Below are 17,161 nucleotides of genomic sequence, written 5' to 3'. Positions count from 1 at the left end.
TGTGGCGTGAGTTTGTATTCAGTCCCCTTTACTCTGATACCCCTAACTAAAATCTAGTAGAACCAATTGCCTTCAGAAGTCACCTAATTAGTAAATGGAGTCCACCTGTTTTTAATTTTATCGCAGTATAAATACAGCTGTTCTGAAGCCTTCAGAGGTTTGTTAGCGAATATTGTGAAGGCCAAGGAACACACCAGACAGGTCAGGGATAAAGTCATGGATAAGTTTAGAGCAGGTATAGGTTATAAAAAAATAGAGCACTGTTCAATCCACCATCCAAAAATGGAAAGAGTATGGAACAAATGCAAACCTACCAAGACATGGCCGTCCACCTAACTGACAGGCCGGGCAAGGACAGCATTAATCAGAGAAGAAGCCAAGAGGCCCATGATAACTCTGCAAAAGCTGCAGAGATCCACAGCTCAGGTGGGAGAGTCTGTCCACAGGACAACTATTAGTCGTGCACGCCACAAATCTGACCTTTATGGAATAGTCGCAAGAAGAAAGTCATAAGAAGTTCAATTTACAGCTTGCAAGAAGCCGTATGGAGGACACAGCAAACGTGGAAGAAGGTGCTCTGGTCAGATAAAAGCAAAACGCTGTGTATGGCAAAAAAAGAACACTGCACATCACCCTGAACACACCATTCTCACCGTGAAACATGGTGGTGGCAGCATAATGTTGTGGGGATGTTTTCTTTAGCAGGGAAAAGGAAGCTGGTCAGAGTTGATGTTAAGATGAATGGAGCCAAATATAGGGCAACTTTAGAAGACCTGTTAGAGTCTGCAAAAAACTTGAGACTTGAGTGGAGGTTCACCTTCCAGCAAGACAAGGACCCTAAACATACAGCAAGAGCTACAATGGAATGGTTTAGATCAAAGCATATTTATGTGTTAGAATGGCCCAGTCAAAGTCCAGACCTAAATCCAAATGAGAATCTGTGGCAAGACTTAAAAATTGCTGTTCACAAATGCAATCTGACAGAGCTTGAACTATTTTGCAAAGAGGAAAGAGGAATGAGCAAAAATGTCACTCTTTAAATGTGTAAAGCTGGTAGAGACATACCCAAAATGACTTGCAGCTGTAATTGCAGCGAAAGTTGATTCTACAAAGTATTGACTTAGGGGGGCTGAAAACAAATGCACAACACACTTTTCAGATATTTATTTGTAAAAAATATTGAAAACCATTTATCATTTTCCTTCCACTTCACAATTTTGTGCCACTTTGTATTTTATTGGGATTTGATGTGATAGACCAACACATTTACGTTTTTGGTTGTAACATGACAAAATGGGGAAAATTTCAAGGGGTATAAACACTTTTTCAAGGCACTGTATGGACAAAGCGCAATGCTTTTACCCATTGCCCCATAAACACATCACCTTACCTTCTTTCAGACTCTTCTGCCATCTTGAGTGCCAACATCTCTGTTTCTAGCACTTTCTGTTCCATGAGTCTCTTTTCTTCTTCACCGCGAATGGCTGTAGCTTTAATCCTCTGCATCTCCTGCTCTGCCTCAGCTGCTTTCTGGGCAAGCAGTTTAGCTTCTTCCTCTGTGATCTGAGCTTTTTCCGCTAGCAAATCTGCTGTTTCTTCAGACCTCATCTAGATGGAAAGAAAAGCAACTAACAATTCTGTGTCCGAGCTTGATGACTCATGAGTCATTTCTTTTATAAATACAGTTATCGCAGCAATTCTGACTTAAGGGCAGTGTATTTATGTCTCACCAAAGCATCATTGGCCATTTGTGCCTCTTCCTTCAGCTGCAAGAGTCTTCTTTCAAGCTCATCACGTGCCCTCTCGGCCTCTTCTCTCAATTGCTTTTCTCGTGCCAGCCTCTGACGCTCCATCTGCGGGGAATTAAAAATTGGTTTTAGCATAACAGCGTTGGATAAACCAAACAAGATAAAGCTGCCATTTTCATCTGTTGTCAGCAACAAAGCTCAATAAAATGAGATCGCTGCACTTGTGCACCCAACTGCCATTGCTGCTGTAAAAGGGTCTCTCTCTCTCTCACGGGTTCACTGTGTATTTTGCATTAAAGAAAAAATAAATTAGAAATGGCGCAAATCCATAGCAGTGGTGGGTAGGTGAATTGAGACCTCTGGCAAAAAGTTTCCAACAGAGAAAAGAAGCCTTTGGGATGGTTCAGCCTATCAATAACCATCTATAATTAAAATTTCAGTACTGAATGAACAGATCTATTACAAGTTGATTAAGCTTAAAATATGTAGTCAATAGAACCACAGCCTACTGTTCTGTATGTCAACAATGAATTCAGCAAATTGGAAAAAATTCTTCACATTGTTCTACCTAAAAGCAGGTTATATCAAGACTGCATTAGCAATTTTTCGACATTTAGCTATAAACCTGAAATAAGCACAGCTGCAATAGTAGGTAAAAGAAAATACTCTAATAATCTGGACTTGCTTGAATATATATATATATATATATATATATATATATATATATATATATATCTATCTATCTATCTACACACCCCTGTTAAAATGCCAAGTTTCTGTGATGTAAAAAAAATGAGAAATAATTTCAGAACTGTTAATGTGACCTAGAAACTGTACAACTCAATTGAAAAACAAAACTTTAAAATTTTTTGTTTACTCCCCCCTTCCCCTAAAAGATTTAATAATGCGGTTGCATAATTGTGCACACCCTCTTATAACGGATGACGTAGCTGTGTTCAGAATTAGACAATCACATTCAAAATCATGTTAAATAGGAGTCAGTACAGACCTTTCATCATTTAAAGTAGAAAGGAGGAGCCAGGAGAGCCTGCGGGGACCAGAGAAGGGGAGGATCCAGGCTTCTCTGTGCAAAACCACAACACACAGCAGGACTGCTGAGTGGAGGAGGAGTAACGTAAGAGAAATCTACTGCTTTTTAAAGGAAGATTTGTATCCATCCATGTGACGTTACCATCCGGAGCCCTATATGAAGCACACAAGCGCTATATGACCTTACTTAATGGATCGGTCATATATTCCAGGGTTTCAGATCCACAGCAGCAGTTTCCCAGTTCATCTATCATCCAGAGGAGGGAGCCCATTCATCTAGGCTTTCCATTCGCTGCTTAAGGGGATCTCCGAGACCTGCTGTACATTACTTCACCCAAGGCTGATGACTTACCCCTGAGGGATGTACCACCTGTTGCCAGCTACTCGGTTTGATGGTCACTTATATGCGCATTCCTAATGCGCGGTCGGTGAGTGCACATTTTTGCTACATATTTTCTGCCATCAGTATATCTCAGGAGAGGAAGCTTTTCATGGTTCTGCACATGATTTCTATGAACATTCATTGAACTACCATAATTGTATTTATTTTCAGCGCTGCACTATAATTTTATATACTCTGCTACAGTTTGTTTGGCTGGCGGCAGCGGGCGAGTAGGGCGTCGCAGTCACGTGAACGGTGGTGGAGAGCAGGTTCACTCAAACAGAGAAGGGCTGCTTGTTGCATCACTGAGCCGAGATTGAAGCTTAGTGGTCGGTAGCAGCTAAAAGGAAGTGGGGAGCTTTCGTGGACCGGATACACTGCTGCTGAACAATTCGTAGACCTGTGAGCTGAGCTGATGTTTTTGGGTTGTCTCTTTGCTGAATGGGGAAATCTCTGCAGGATTAGGCTGTCTCTTTACTACATGGGGCGGTGTCTTTGCTGGAGGGGATGTCTATTTTGCTGTCTCTTTGCTATATGGGGATGTCTGTTTGCTGAATATAAGGGCATGTGTCTGCTGGATTGGGCTGTCTCTTTGCTGGATTGGAATGATGCTTTGCTGAATATTTGGGGCTGACAATTTGCTCTCAGATTCCTATTGCCCAATGTCCCGAACATCCAATTCCAGGCACCTGGCTCCTAACTTTATTAGCTGGCGCCTAGAATCAAAGCAAATTTGTCAAGCTCTGCTGTATACACACAAAACACACACACACACGCTAAATGGCTGCATGTAAGCCCTATTTACAGTATATGTGTACACAATTCCAGTCATAAGCCTGGTACATGCGTAAAGCTTTTTTTCATGCAAGCCAGCGGGCCGAACAAAAAAACTGACAGATTTCTATAGACATGCCATGTTGGTGCCGCACTTTCCCCGGCTGTGCCTTGGTTGCGAACGCTGATTGGATGCTTCGGTCGGAAAGACAGCTGTACGCACTGCCCGAATGTCAGCCGGTTTCTGCTGAACCGGCCAATACCGTCCGACATTCGGCCTGTTTGTACCCAGACTTATAAAATTATAATTACCTGAATTTGTGAGAGAAACAACATTAGTACATGTGCAGAAATAACAGGTTAGTGAGGGCCTACACTGCAGAAAGACCTTGTTATCGACTCATTGTTTCAGCATACAGGTGTTAACATTTTAAAATAATTTTTGTTTGCAATCTAGCAAGACAGGATATTTTGGAATTTGCACTGGGCAAGATTAGTGTATGTGGCATGGCTGATTTAAAGCTTGTGGTTGGTCACAGAGATATATTTATGCGTTTTGTTTTATTTTGGATATAGCTGGGAAACTTTAGTACCTCCACTACATTTATTTATTGCGGTTTCCTTTTTGGGGAGACTACCCCTCATTTCTTTAATTTTAGAAAATCTGAAAATGTGCTTATTGCTGTCTGTGCCTTCCTGTCTCAACAATTCTTTTTCTATGGGCATCACAGGGATAGAAGTGATAGAAATTTCCCCCAGTGGGGCCACAGAGATGTTTGGCCATCAAAAGGAGATAAACAAAATGTTCCACTAAAGAGGATAAGTGATATATTTACTTTGGCATTGTGTTTCAGAGGTCTCTTTCTGTATCCAGCCAATATGTTTAAAACTTGAACTGCATTTTGGAGTGAATATCATGCCAAAAATCAGTGCCAGCAGGTATAGCCTTAATGAGTCTAAACGGCCGAGTATAACATAGTGTTTTAGCTAGGTGACTGCTCTTTGCTCTTGAGGGTCATAACAAAACACAAAGATCCAGAGGAAACCATAATCTAGGAAAACCTCTAATTAAAAGTAAATGATGACATTGATCATACACGAGTAGTGTATTACAGTCTCACATTCCACATTAAAGAAGGGTCAGAACCAGGTCCTCTCATTTTCATTTATATGCAAAGATATTTTCAAGTTGTTCCTATTAAAAAGTTGTGGCTGCAGAGCGTAAATTAGTTAACGTAGGCTTCTTTGCAAGCCTTGAAATGCTGTTGTAAAGATGTTTTTCTCCTGAAATGTCTTCTTTCATGTTAAATAAATCATACTATGAGGTGTTTGCATTATGTTTGAAGATGTATTATTGAAGTACGCTTTATTAGTTCTGCTGCTGGAGCTTTCCATTTTTCTTAGTGATAAAGTCCCAGATAAGGATTCGCATCAAATTCAGAAAACGACAGCACAACTAGTAGCAAATAGGAAGGCAGGTGAGTCAACAATTGTAGGTTCACACAAGGTGTCCAAAGTGGACTCTGCTGACTAGGTAAAACACATCAGCTCTTCTATGTAGTACATTAATAAATAACACTGGCAACGGCACTCCATTTAATAAGTATCCCCCTCAAGGAAATGTATCTGGATATAAAATCTTTCCATTCACTTTCCATAGTGTGCACACTGATGAGTTCAGCAGCATCTGCTTTAGTTTCAGGGTTTTCTTGCTAACTAATCAGGAGTTTTTATGGTTTTACAGATGTACTTCAATAGCACAGAGTAGAAGAAGGTGCTGTGCTGTGACCAGCTATACAAACAAGATCCAAGGTACAGTGAAGTAAAATGAGCCATGAATAATACCTTCAGCAGATACACTGCCCTCCATTATCTATTAAAAGCTATAGAACAATTATAGACATACGTGTACAGTAGCTTCTAGCATGATGAAGCAGGAGGGAGTTGCTCCCCTCCATTTGCCCCTTCCATATAGCCTACACTATGTTTTAGACAGATGCTAGAAGACAACTATTCTTTTCACCTCTATGGCTTGCTCCTTCTGTTGCTTTTTCAGCCTACTTTACCATGTGTAAATCTTTTTGCAATGGATTTTTAGTTATCTATTATTGCAAGCACACAAAAACCTTTTTATTGTTCGTACAATATGTTCTCCTACAATACTTCTGTTTAATAACTAGGCCCTCAAATTTTACATGTGCTATTGCAGCTTTAAACTTAAATCGAAGTACGGCAAGAAAAGGGCAGCTAAAGTCAGAGAATTTATTTTAACAATTCTGCGCTATGGTAAATATGCATCTATTAAGCATAAATTAAATAAATTAAACATGAGCAGCCACCACATTATTGCAGGCAACAATACATATACTAAAAAAAAAAAAACATAAGGATGCAGTGCTTCAAATATCAAAAGATGCAATGTAAAAAAAAGTCCAAATCAGAATAGACAGAATAAATTCATCTTCGCTAGGACACCAATCAAAAAACACTTTCAAAATTTTTTGACATTTTCATTTATATAGCAAAAAAAGTAAAAATCCCAGTGGTGAATAAATACCACCAACATAAAGCTTTATCTGTCTCAAAAAAATGCTAAAAAATGCATATAGGTACAGTGTTGCATGATCGCGCAATTGTCGTTCAAAGTGTGATAGTGTTGAAAGCTGAAAATTGGCCTGGACAGGAAGGAGGTAAAAGTGTCCGGACTGGAAGTCGTTAAAAAACATACCTAAGCCTGGTGATCAAAGTGGCATAAAATCACAAATTATATTGTTAGAACAGTATCACGGCTACTGGCATATTTAAAACGGCCTCACTGTTATACATTCAAGTACAGCAGCGATCTTTGGGGAAACAGTCAACATATTATTTTCTAGGGGTTCATTTACCAATGTGTTTACCAGAGATTCACACAACGTTTTTCATAAATACATCAGAAAACTATGTGAATCTTGGGTAAAAGTTGAGTTAATGATGGTACTAACATTGATATACACCTCATAGTCTTGTATTATGACCTGCATTTTTGTGTATGATGCCAGACCACTGGTATTAGAAGTGTAACAATTACGTGGTAAATATAGAAATTAATTCTTGAAGGTAACGCTAGGATCTCTCTTTATAAAAAAAAATTAGTTAGTCGAATATGACCAGCAATCACTAACCTTGACAAATTGTGATGCATTTTGCTTAGTTCAGTGATTTACTATGATCATCAGCTCCATCTAGTTGCCATAATGTGATATCTTTTCTGACTGAGGTATTTCAGGAAAAACACCACATTATGGCCACCAGATGGCACCAGTGATAACAGGAAATCACTGTATTAAGCAACATAAAATCAACAAGGATGGGCAAATGTTTCTTACATAGAAATAGACTGCAAGATCACCCTTTATAATTCTACAACACATGCTGGATAACAACTGGCCACAGCATGGTAGTAAAGGAATTAGAGTGTCTCAGGCCAGCTGGTTGATCAGTGATTTATTGCAAGTTTAATATTGCAAGCCCCACTGAAGAGCTGCTGTGACCCACTAAATGAAACCCTTTCATTCAACAGAATCTGTCACAAAATAAAACAATTGTCTCACGCCTTGAAGGGCAGCAGTTCTTTCCCGTTTCAGAAGCTATTTACTAGTTTTGAAGGACTTAAAGTGGAAGAAAAGCCTAACAGTATCTATTGTTAAAAGTGCTCCCTCCCCCTCACTGTACTTCACTTGAAAAAAAGAAAAAAAAAGGAAGAAGAAGGATGTCTATAGCATTTTAACCAATTGCCCTCCAGAGGAGGAGGGCCCCTTCCTGACCAGGCCATTTTTTGCAATGCAGCACTGCGTTACTTAAACTGACAATTGCATGGTCATGCAACACTGTTTATAAATTAAATGTATGTCTTCCCCCACATATAGAGCTTTCTTTTGGTGGTATTTGATCACCTGTGCATTTTTTATTTTTTGCACTATAAACAAAAAAAGACTGACAATTTAAAAAAAAAACAAAAATAAAAAAAATTGACTTTTTGCTATAAAACATATACAGTAAAAAAATTAAAATAAAATCAAATTTTGTCATAAAATTTAGGCCAAAATGTATTCTCTTAATGTCTTTGGCAAAAAAAATCCCAGTACGTGTAAATTAATTGTTTTAATTGAAAGTTATAGCGTCTACAAATAGCGGTACATATGCTGGAATCTTTGTGTTATTTTTTTATACTAGTAATGGCGGCGATCAGCGACTTATAGCGGGACTGCGGCAGGCATTCTGACACTGGGGGGGGAACTAACTGCCACTGACATCCCAATGATACTAATAGAGTGATCAGTGCGAATAAAAAGTACTGACAATGTACTAATGACACTGGGCAGAAAGGGTTAACATCTGGGGCGATCAAAGGGTTAACTGTGTGCTATTCTACATAATGTGCTGTGTGTGTTTTACTAGGGAAACATGCTGCTGTGTATTTCTCTGCTGTGCATTCGTAACATTTGTATCATGTGTTTTTTTCTGAATTTTTGTTTGATATTCAGTTTGTATCATTTAAAATACACCTATGATAAAAATGATAGACTCTTAATTTCTTTGTAAGTGGGCAAACTTACAAAATCTGCAGGGGATCAAATAATTATTTTCCCCACTGTATCGTGAATGCAGAGTCCTGGGTTTAGTAACACTTTAATTAATTAATATTGATTGAAAAAGTACAGCTCCACTTTAAGATCATCTTAGTTTTATTTTTCCAGTCTCCAGCAGCAAACTACTCCTTGCTAATTTACCAATCAAATGCTGTGATGTTAAAAAAGGGGGCTGGTTAGAACTGGACATAGCCCATCCTGCTCAAAACAAAATAAATAATAATAATAATCTTCATCATAGCTTTAGCCCAGGGCCCAGCCTAGATGTAGCAAAAAATCATTACTGAATAAAGTATAGGATTTCAATCGGCAGCAAGATAAGGGGATAAAATACACAGTTTCCCTACACACAGATCGAACAAGGTTTTTGGGCATTAAAAGGACCACCCAAAAATTATATTTTACTTGCTGGTGCAGTCCAGAGAGCCAAATCAGTTCTCAATCTATTTCAGTTCTTGTAGGTATCGGATACTCCCTTAACAAGATGGACCTACCATAATTCCCAATTCTTTTCCTATCCACAAGGAATGTTTTACCATTTCTGCCCACTCTGTTCAGGAGCCTCCTAGTGGATTCTCCATTATATCAAATAAAAATCCAACCAGGAGGGAGAGTGGAGTCACCAAATAAATGACCAGGACAGGTGTATAGATCCGCAAACTCAAGTGGATAGATCTTGGAAAAACAGTTCCTGAGACCGATAAGACACCATCTACTGGTTTAAATTTTCTAGCATCTATCAAAAAATATCAGTTTTGGGTGAATTGACTCTTATATTGATTAGACAATACACAACAGCATTACTGATGTTAAGTTAAAGTGAAATTTCACTCGCTCAGTCAACATTGACTATTCTGAATCCTTATGCTGCTAGCATTCGTAAATATATAGGAAAGTATATATTTACAGTACATGTTTTAAAAATTGTTTTTCATATTTCTTTAGTTACTTCTTAGTTTCCATGCCTAGGCAAATGATGTCATACATACCAGGAGTCTACAGGAGGGGAGGAAGAGTTTTCTCAGCTAAGCACACCCTACTGCCTACAAGCCTGAGAAATGAATCACTTGCCCTTACACAAGATGGCCGTGGCCAGAAAAGCTAGAGAGCGTTTTTATGAGAGATAAAGCATGGAATCATGGATGGATGGGGAAGTTTGCTTTGAATATTACAAATGAATTAAATAGTGCTTTTGATTTGTGATGCTGAGATGCAGTGAAGTTTCACTTTAAATTACATTAAAGTTGAGCACAAAAAGGCACAGCTTGCAAAAGTTAAATGATACCTGCATTGCGGCAGGATAGAAATGTCCGTGTACTTTTGACGCCTGTCAAGGGTCCATTAAAATCAATGAATGCAGGTAAAAACGTGGTAAATCCTGCTTAGACTGCCTAAAATCAACTGACTATATGTGGATTATCCTTATCTCAGCAAGGATACTGACTGCTACTCTGGTAACAAAGAGGCAGAAATTTCAATTAAGCATGTTAAAAATCCTAGAAGCAAATTCCTTAATGTAAAACATTCAATAGCAGCTCACAATAGGAAAATACATAATTTAATTATTAACAATATGTTCTGTGCAGTCCAGAACATACTGCACAGTGTAGAGTGTTGTATAGTTCAGACAATACAGCATGTGTATGTACAGAATCGTACACCATAGTCTACAATGTAGTATGGTGTGCAGTATACAACATACAGCACAGGGTGGATTGGTGTACGGATTGCACAACAAATTGTACAGGGTGGAGTGGTGTACAATATTTAATGTAGGTGTACAGAATGGATTGGTGTCTGTACTGTATACCATGTTGTACAGTCTGTTCTGATACAGACTGTAATTCTTAATCTAGCGTGGTGTGCAGTACACAACACATTGTACAATGTAAAGTGGTGTACAGGATAGACTGTACAACAGTGTACAGGGTGGATTGACGTACAGCATAGTGTACAATGTAGAATTTGTGCAGTACACAATGTACAGCACAGAGTACAGGGTGGAATGGAGCACAGTATAGAATGTACATCACAATGTACAAAGGAGAGTGGTGTGCAGTAAACAATGTACAGCAAAGTGTACAGGCTAGATTGCCTACAGACCCTGCAGAGCAGATTGGAGCACAATATAGAATGTACATCACAATGTACAAAGTAGAGCGGTGTGCTCTGCACAATGTACAGGGTGGAATGGAGCACAATATAGAATGTACATCACAATGTACAAAGTAGAGCGGTGTGCTCTGCACAATGTACAGGGTGGAATGGAGCACAATATAGAATGTACATCACAATGTACAAAGTAGAGCGGTGTGCTCTGCACAATGTACAGGGTGGAATGGAGCACAATATAGAATGTACATCACAATGTACAAAGTAGAGCGGTGTGCTCTGCACAATGTACAGGGTGGAATGGAGCACAGTATAGAATGTACATCACAATGTACAAAGGAGAGTGGTGTGAAGTAAACAATGTACAGCAAAGTGTACAGGCTAGATTGCTTACAGATTGTGCAGAGCAGATTGGAGCACAATATAGAATGTACATCACAATGTACAAAGTAGAGCGGTGTGCTCTGCACAATGTACAGCACAGTGTACAGGGTGGATTGAGTACAGACTGTACAGGGTAAATTGGAGTAGAGTACTGAATATAACTGCACAGTGTACAGGGTGGAGAGGTGTGCAATAAAGAACACAGTACAGTGTGCAAGGCAGAATAATATACAGGTGTACCTCGGTTTACGAACGCCTCGGTTACCGTAATTTTCGGTTTATGAATGAAAATCCATTGAAAATAATGCCTCGGTTTACAAATTTTTTTCGCAATACAAAGTGTATGTCGGTGCTGATTTTTAAATGCAATTGCCGGCTTTTTTTTTCTTCACTGTAGCTCAGAGAATTAGCTGTCACTTTCCCCAGAGCTAAAGGATACTTTGGTTTTCTTATCTCGAGAAACAAACTAAAAAGGAAACAGTTTCTTTTAACTCAGGGAAATAAATTAAAAGAAAACCTTCTTTTAGCTGGGGGGAAAGCGACAGCTGATTCTCTGAGCTATAGTGAAGAAAAAAAAAAAAAAATCAGGTAATTACATTTAAAAACCAGCACTGACTTATAGTGACCAGCGACTTTTTACTTTTTTCTGACTTCCGGAACGGATTAATTGGTTTTCAATGCATTCCTATGGGAAACCGCGTTTCGGTTTACAAATTATTTGCAATACGAAACGTCCAAGAGAACGCATTACATTCGTAAATCGAGGTACACCTGTATAGGCGATGCTGGGTATATAGAGTGGAGCAGTGTGAATTTAATCACGTTTGCATTGCTAGCCAATGTGCAGCCCATGCTCTTAGATTGTAAGCTCCCTCTTGTATTGAACTGTATTGTTGCTGTATCGTCTCCCGTTATAATGTAAAGCGCTGAGCAAACTGTTGGCGCTATATAAATCCCATATAATAATAATAATGCATTAGCAGTCCTAACACCATCGGCCTCTTCTTTTATTGAAGGTAACTGCACTTTCAAGTTAAGTTCAAGGTAAGGATGATAAAGTGATATGTATCAGCAACTAAAAAATAGCTGTAGACAGCCTTGGCAAAGGCTACTAGAATCAGGGAGATCTGCTCAAATTGAAAATTTTTAGCTAGTCTTCCACTGTCCTTCAGTGTAGAAGAAGCCTCCAGCTCTGAAGATGTAACAATAGTATGCATGTATATCAAAGCAGCGAATAGGAAAGCTGCTGAGCCATATGATAAAATTAGTGTATTACAAACAGGCAATTGAAACTGCAGGAGGGTGAGCTCAGTGCAGGATTTACACATAGCCAGATAACTAGGAAGGGGGGCATAGAGGTCTTAATGTACAGGTATACCAGGAGACTACAATCTAAACTGAGTGCTGGGGACAGTTCTCTCTATAGGCTGTGGGCTGCCGTAGTAAACTTTTTAGCCTTTTCATTGCTCTTGTGAAATCCAGCAGACACGCTGAAGACTTAACTCTACAGAATGTCACTTGGAATCATGTCTAAAAGTAATTACAATAGATAAAGCATTTAAAGGTTACAACCTTTACCTCAGTAATCTGTGCAGTTACAACAGTCATGAATCATCCTCACTTAACACTGCAACATCATCGCCTTACTACTTGTATTGGTCATGTTCCTTGAGCTCATCGTGGTCAATAAACATTGTGCTCTGGCATACACGAGTGACAAGTCTGGGCAAGGTACTGAGTACAGAAAAAAAAACATGGCTACTGGTATTAAAAGATGAATACTGGTCTATGCCGAAATATTTATACAGTTTTTAATGCCAAATTAATCGGTCTTCTTTTCTTTCTTTCTTTTAAGATGATAAAGGACAGTGATGTTTTATTATTTAAAAAAAAAAAAAAAAAAAAAAAAAAAAAGTAATGACAATGATTTTTATATTTTTACATATAGCCCGTGCTAACAATTCTGCTTGAGTTTCTGAAGCTCTGAGACCTGCTAATATACAAATGAACTGACCTCCTAAACCACACACCCAGAGTAATTTGTTTTCCATGTCAGTCCTTCAGAATAATTAAGATTCAGTGCGAGCTACATTGGACCCACCTCCACCATTAACAGTTATATTACGCTGAGAAGCAGTAACCATAGGCAGCTCTGATTTGTTGTTTTAGAGCTCATTCACACTGCTCATCAAAGTGACACTAAAGCTTTGTTTTTTTTAAATAACAAACATGTTAATACTTACCTGCTTTGTGCAGCGATTCTGCACAAAGTAGCCCCCGATTCTCTCCTTTTCAGGTCTCTAAGAGCGTTTTTGGCTCCCCCCTCTCAAGCAGTGCCCCCAGGGGCACATAGAGCCATGGCTTGGCCCGACTGATTGACAGCAGTGGGAGCCAATGGGCTCCCGCTGCTGTCTCAACCAATGACGAGGAAGAGTCCCCAGAAAGCAGAGAAAGGTGAGAACGTCACTGGATCAGAGGGTTCTCGGGTAAGGACTAAGGAGAGCTGGAGGGTCCACTGCACACAAGGTTTTTTACCTTCATGCATAGAATGCATGAAGGTAAAAAAAAAAAAAAAAACTCTGAGCCTTTAGAACCACTTTAAGGCCATATACCCCCCAAATTAACATATTTCTGTGACAGGTACAGCCAGGTGTTTCCATTCACGGACAGTAAGCCTGTACAAATCAATGACAGACTGATGCTGCCAGTGGCTGTCAAACACATGTTTGCATGTAATCACACACACTGAGCAATTATATGCAGTTAGGAATGGATGTGCACCCCTGGACACAAGGGGGTTTATTTACTAAAGCTGGAGAGTCCAAAATCAGACTCCCTTCTGCATAGAAAGCAATCAGCTTCCAGGTTTCATTGCCAAAGCTTCATTGAACAAGCTGAGGTTAGAAGCGGATTGGTTTCTATGCAGAAGGGAGTCTGATTTGGACTCTCCAGCTTTAGTAAATAAACCCCAAGTTGTCTGTGTCCAGGGGAAAACATCTGCCCCTAATCGCGGGTAAAAACGCACCAAGTGCGATTACATGCGGACAGTGCAGGTAGTGTCAGCCTATCACTAACTTGTACAGGATTACTGCCTGCAGCTAATGGAAAAGACCTGGCTGCACCCACTGCAGAAAAAAGCTGATCTGGACAGAGTATGGCCCAAAATGTCCATGTGCATGAGTTTGTAATTCTTGCACAACTGTTATATACGTTTTTTTTTTTGTTTTTTTTCCTATCTATACACCACACATTTTACTGCACCTTATCCCAATGCACAGTAACACACAATAATACAGTTCAGTGCCTTACCCAACGCACCTAGGCAGTGCACATCAATGTGCTTTCTTAGTAGTGCACGGCAATACGTTGATGTGAACCACCTGTTCTAACGCAACACTGCGGACCAATGGTAACAGGCCCTACAGGATACTTTTACATTCAGTGAGATGTACAATTTCAAATACATGGATATAGGATTCAGGAACCTTATGTTGAAAAACACAGCAATAAAAGCAATTCCCAGAAATCCTATGATATTTAAAACCAACTCAAATAAAGAATCCTAGATTGTAAGGTCTAACGAGCAGGGCCCTCTGTTTCCTCTTGTACCAAATTGTAATGTAACTAATGTCTACCTTCATTTTGTAAAGCGCTGCGCAAAATGTTGGCGCTATATAAATCCTGTATAATAATAATAATAAAGAATATGTAAACCCAAAATTTCATATTCCTGATCTGTGCCTGCTATACCATGTACTAGTATGAAAAAGTAGCCTGTTCTCTTCATTTGTGTGAAATCCCTGGTGTTCCTGCCAGTCACTTTGCCTTCCTATTAAAAATTGACCACACTAGGCATGAGAGCACATCTTTGTCAGTATGGTCAGTTTTTTGGAGTTAATCCAATTATCATACTTGTGCTGACACACTCCCTCTGTACAGCCATTCACTGGAAAGATCAGTGAGCCACTGTTTCTCCTTTCCAAGCGCTCTATGCAGCTAAGAGGGCATGTGATCACTTTTAAAAAGAGGAAAAAAAAAAGATATTTATAATGTTTTATATCTATACACACGTGTTGCCTTTCATTTCTTTTTTAAACTGAATGGGTTGTTTTACAAGCTGAGGGTTTGCATGTACTTTAAACAGCCATAAAAAAGAAATCACATATTATGATGTTAATGCTATATTACTTCTGTAAGGTTACAGTCCAGAACAGGAGCTTGCATCTTTGAAACATGACAAAATACTAAAACCGCCCTGAAAAGTAAATTCTATTTCTTATTCATACACTGCACCATACCTCATTCACCTTGGAAAAACAAAACAGATTCAACCCAAGTGCCATAAATTGTGTACTCTGCAAAATGACACCATGAAAACATTTGTCCTTATACAGAATATCGATCTCCATTACAGACAAACCCGATGGCATTGGAGGTCAAAAGTGAATGCATTACAGAAGTACAAGTCATACAAAATGAGCAGGAGCAAGAGAATGCCACTTTTTGCAAAACATTTTTCCTAATGAGTTCAACCTTCAGAATATCATCTAAACACTGTACATAACGTATATCTACATATAACCTAATAACTACATGGCTGTATATTAGATTGTACCCTAAAACCTTAGAGTCTTATTGCAGTCACTTAAGATATTAAAACAGACAGAAAAATCAACAGATAACAGTAATTGTAATATTATTGCACCAGGTTACAAAAAAAAAAAAAAAAAAAAAACTATAATTAATTTTGGCACAGAAAAAGGCATAAAGTTAATTTATTGTTAATAAATGGGGGCCCCATGTGGTTGAGGATGGAATTGCAGAAAGATGCAGTGCAACTTATCTGTATGCTAGTCAGGCAAGTCAAATGGATGAGTGAGCGGGAGGAGATGAGTCGATGGCTTAGGCCGTGTGTTTGAATGCTAAGTGCTGCAGAGGCGTCACACTGCGACGGCCCATTCCCTCCGATGGCATTAGCATTCCTGTCCGGCAGCATCCACACTTAGCGCAGCTGTCATCAGGGGATTGGGTAATTGCAGATCACACTAAGACGCACACTGCAGAAAGGACTGGGCCTGCCATCTACTTGTGCATGTGTGATACTCTGCCCTTAGCACAAAAGAGAAGGGAGCATGGGTTAAGTGAAGCTACACTGTTGAAAGGTGGCATCAAATCCATCAAACTCTTGACTGGGAAACTACCATTTTCTTTCCATAGAGGAGTGATAGATCACAGAGACGCCTTTCTACTTACTCTCTGGGAAGTTCTTCAATGAAGATCAGCTGATGTTATGCTTTGACAAAATTGGGACATTTCAAGGCACCTTTTCAATTCTTTTAAACTGGAAAGATGCGATACAGAGATGGCTTTTCTGGATCATTGCGCCAGGCATCCTGGACAGCGGTTTAAATATTCCATTAGAAGCAAACCATATAAGTAAAGATTACAGTGAAATAACAGGGGACGCTATAACTCTCAAGCACCAGTTGAAAGTGCCATCGGCAGCAGCAAGAAAAAATAAAAATCAATAACTATTAAATTCAAAGGTTTCAGTAAATCTGTACCTGTTTACTTAATATCTCATCCCACTGCATGCAGTCATTGTGAATTATTATATGACATTTTGATGTCTTTTATTTACATTTAAATATGAATCAATAAATCTACCAAGTAAGATTTTTTTTTCACAAGGTTGAATTGAGGACCAGTGCTATCAGAGGCATTTCTATCCAGTGCACACTAAAACAGCACACATTCTGATTGTACAAGGTAAAAAAAATTGCAAGAAGAAATTGAGTTCATGACAACATGAGAACCAACTTTTCCTGAGTTTAAAGCACAGAATATTGATGACAGCCGATTGGCCTTGATGATGAAATAAGATAACAGAAACAGAGGATGACAATGCAGGCCTCTTCCTAAAAATGATAAAATGCCTGTCTTTGTCTGACTTCAGTACTTTGGAGTCATACCCAGAACAAGCATTCCCCAAATTAGAACTACTTATCCCTATACTTGTTATAGACCAGGGAACATGCATTTTCAAGTCAGTTATGGATCCTTCCATTAATCTATCATGG

General features: G+C 39.0%; 1 protein-coding gene across 2 annotated transcripts in view; it reads right to left on the bottom strand.

Annotated features, from left to right (window-relative positions):
• The window catches only part of NF2 (NF2, moesin-ezrin-radixin like (MERLIN) tumor suppressor), a 129,187-nt gene that overhangs the window by 55,237 nt on the left and 56,789 nt on the right, over positions 1-17,161 (bottom strand). For both annotated transcript variants that reach the window (XM_089655453.1, XM_089655452.1), the window contains exons 12-13: positions 1,731-1,853; positions 1,391-1,608 (exon numbers count right to left, since the gene is read on the bottom strand). In XM_089655453.1, the coding sequence (XP_089511579.1) occupies positions 1,391-1,608; positions 1,731-1,853 (341 nt within the window). The remainder of the gene's footprint in view (positions 1-1,390; positions 1,609-1,730; positions 1,854-17,161) is intronic.

Source organism: Staurois parvus, unplaced genomic scaffold, assembly GCF_062004578.1.
Source record: "Staurois parvus isolate SC_StPar_1 unplaced genomic scaffold, SC_StPar_1.0 ptg000840l, whole genome shotgun sequence".
Lineage (NCBI taxonomy): Eukaryota > Metazoa > Chordata > Amphibia > Anura > Ranidae > Staurois > Staurois parvus.
This window is presented reverse-complemented; position numbering and strand designations above follow the sequence as displayed.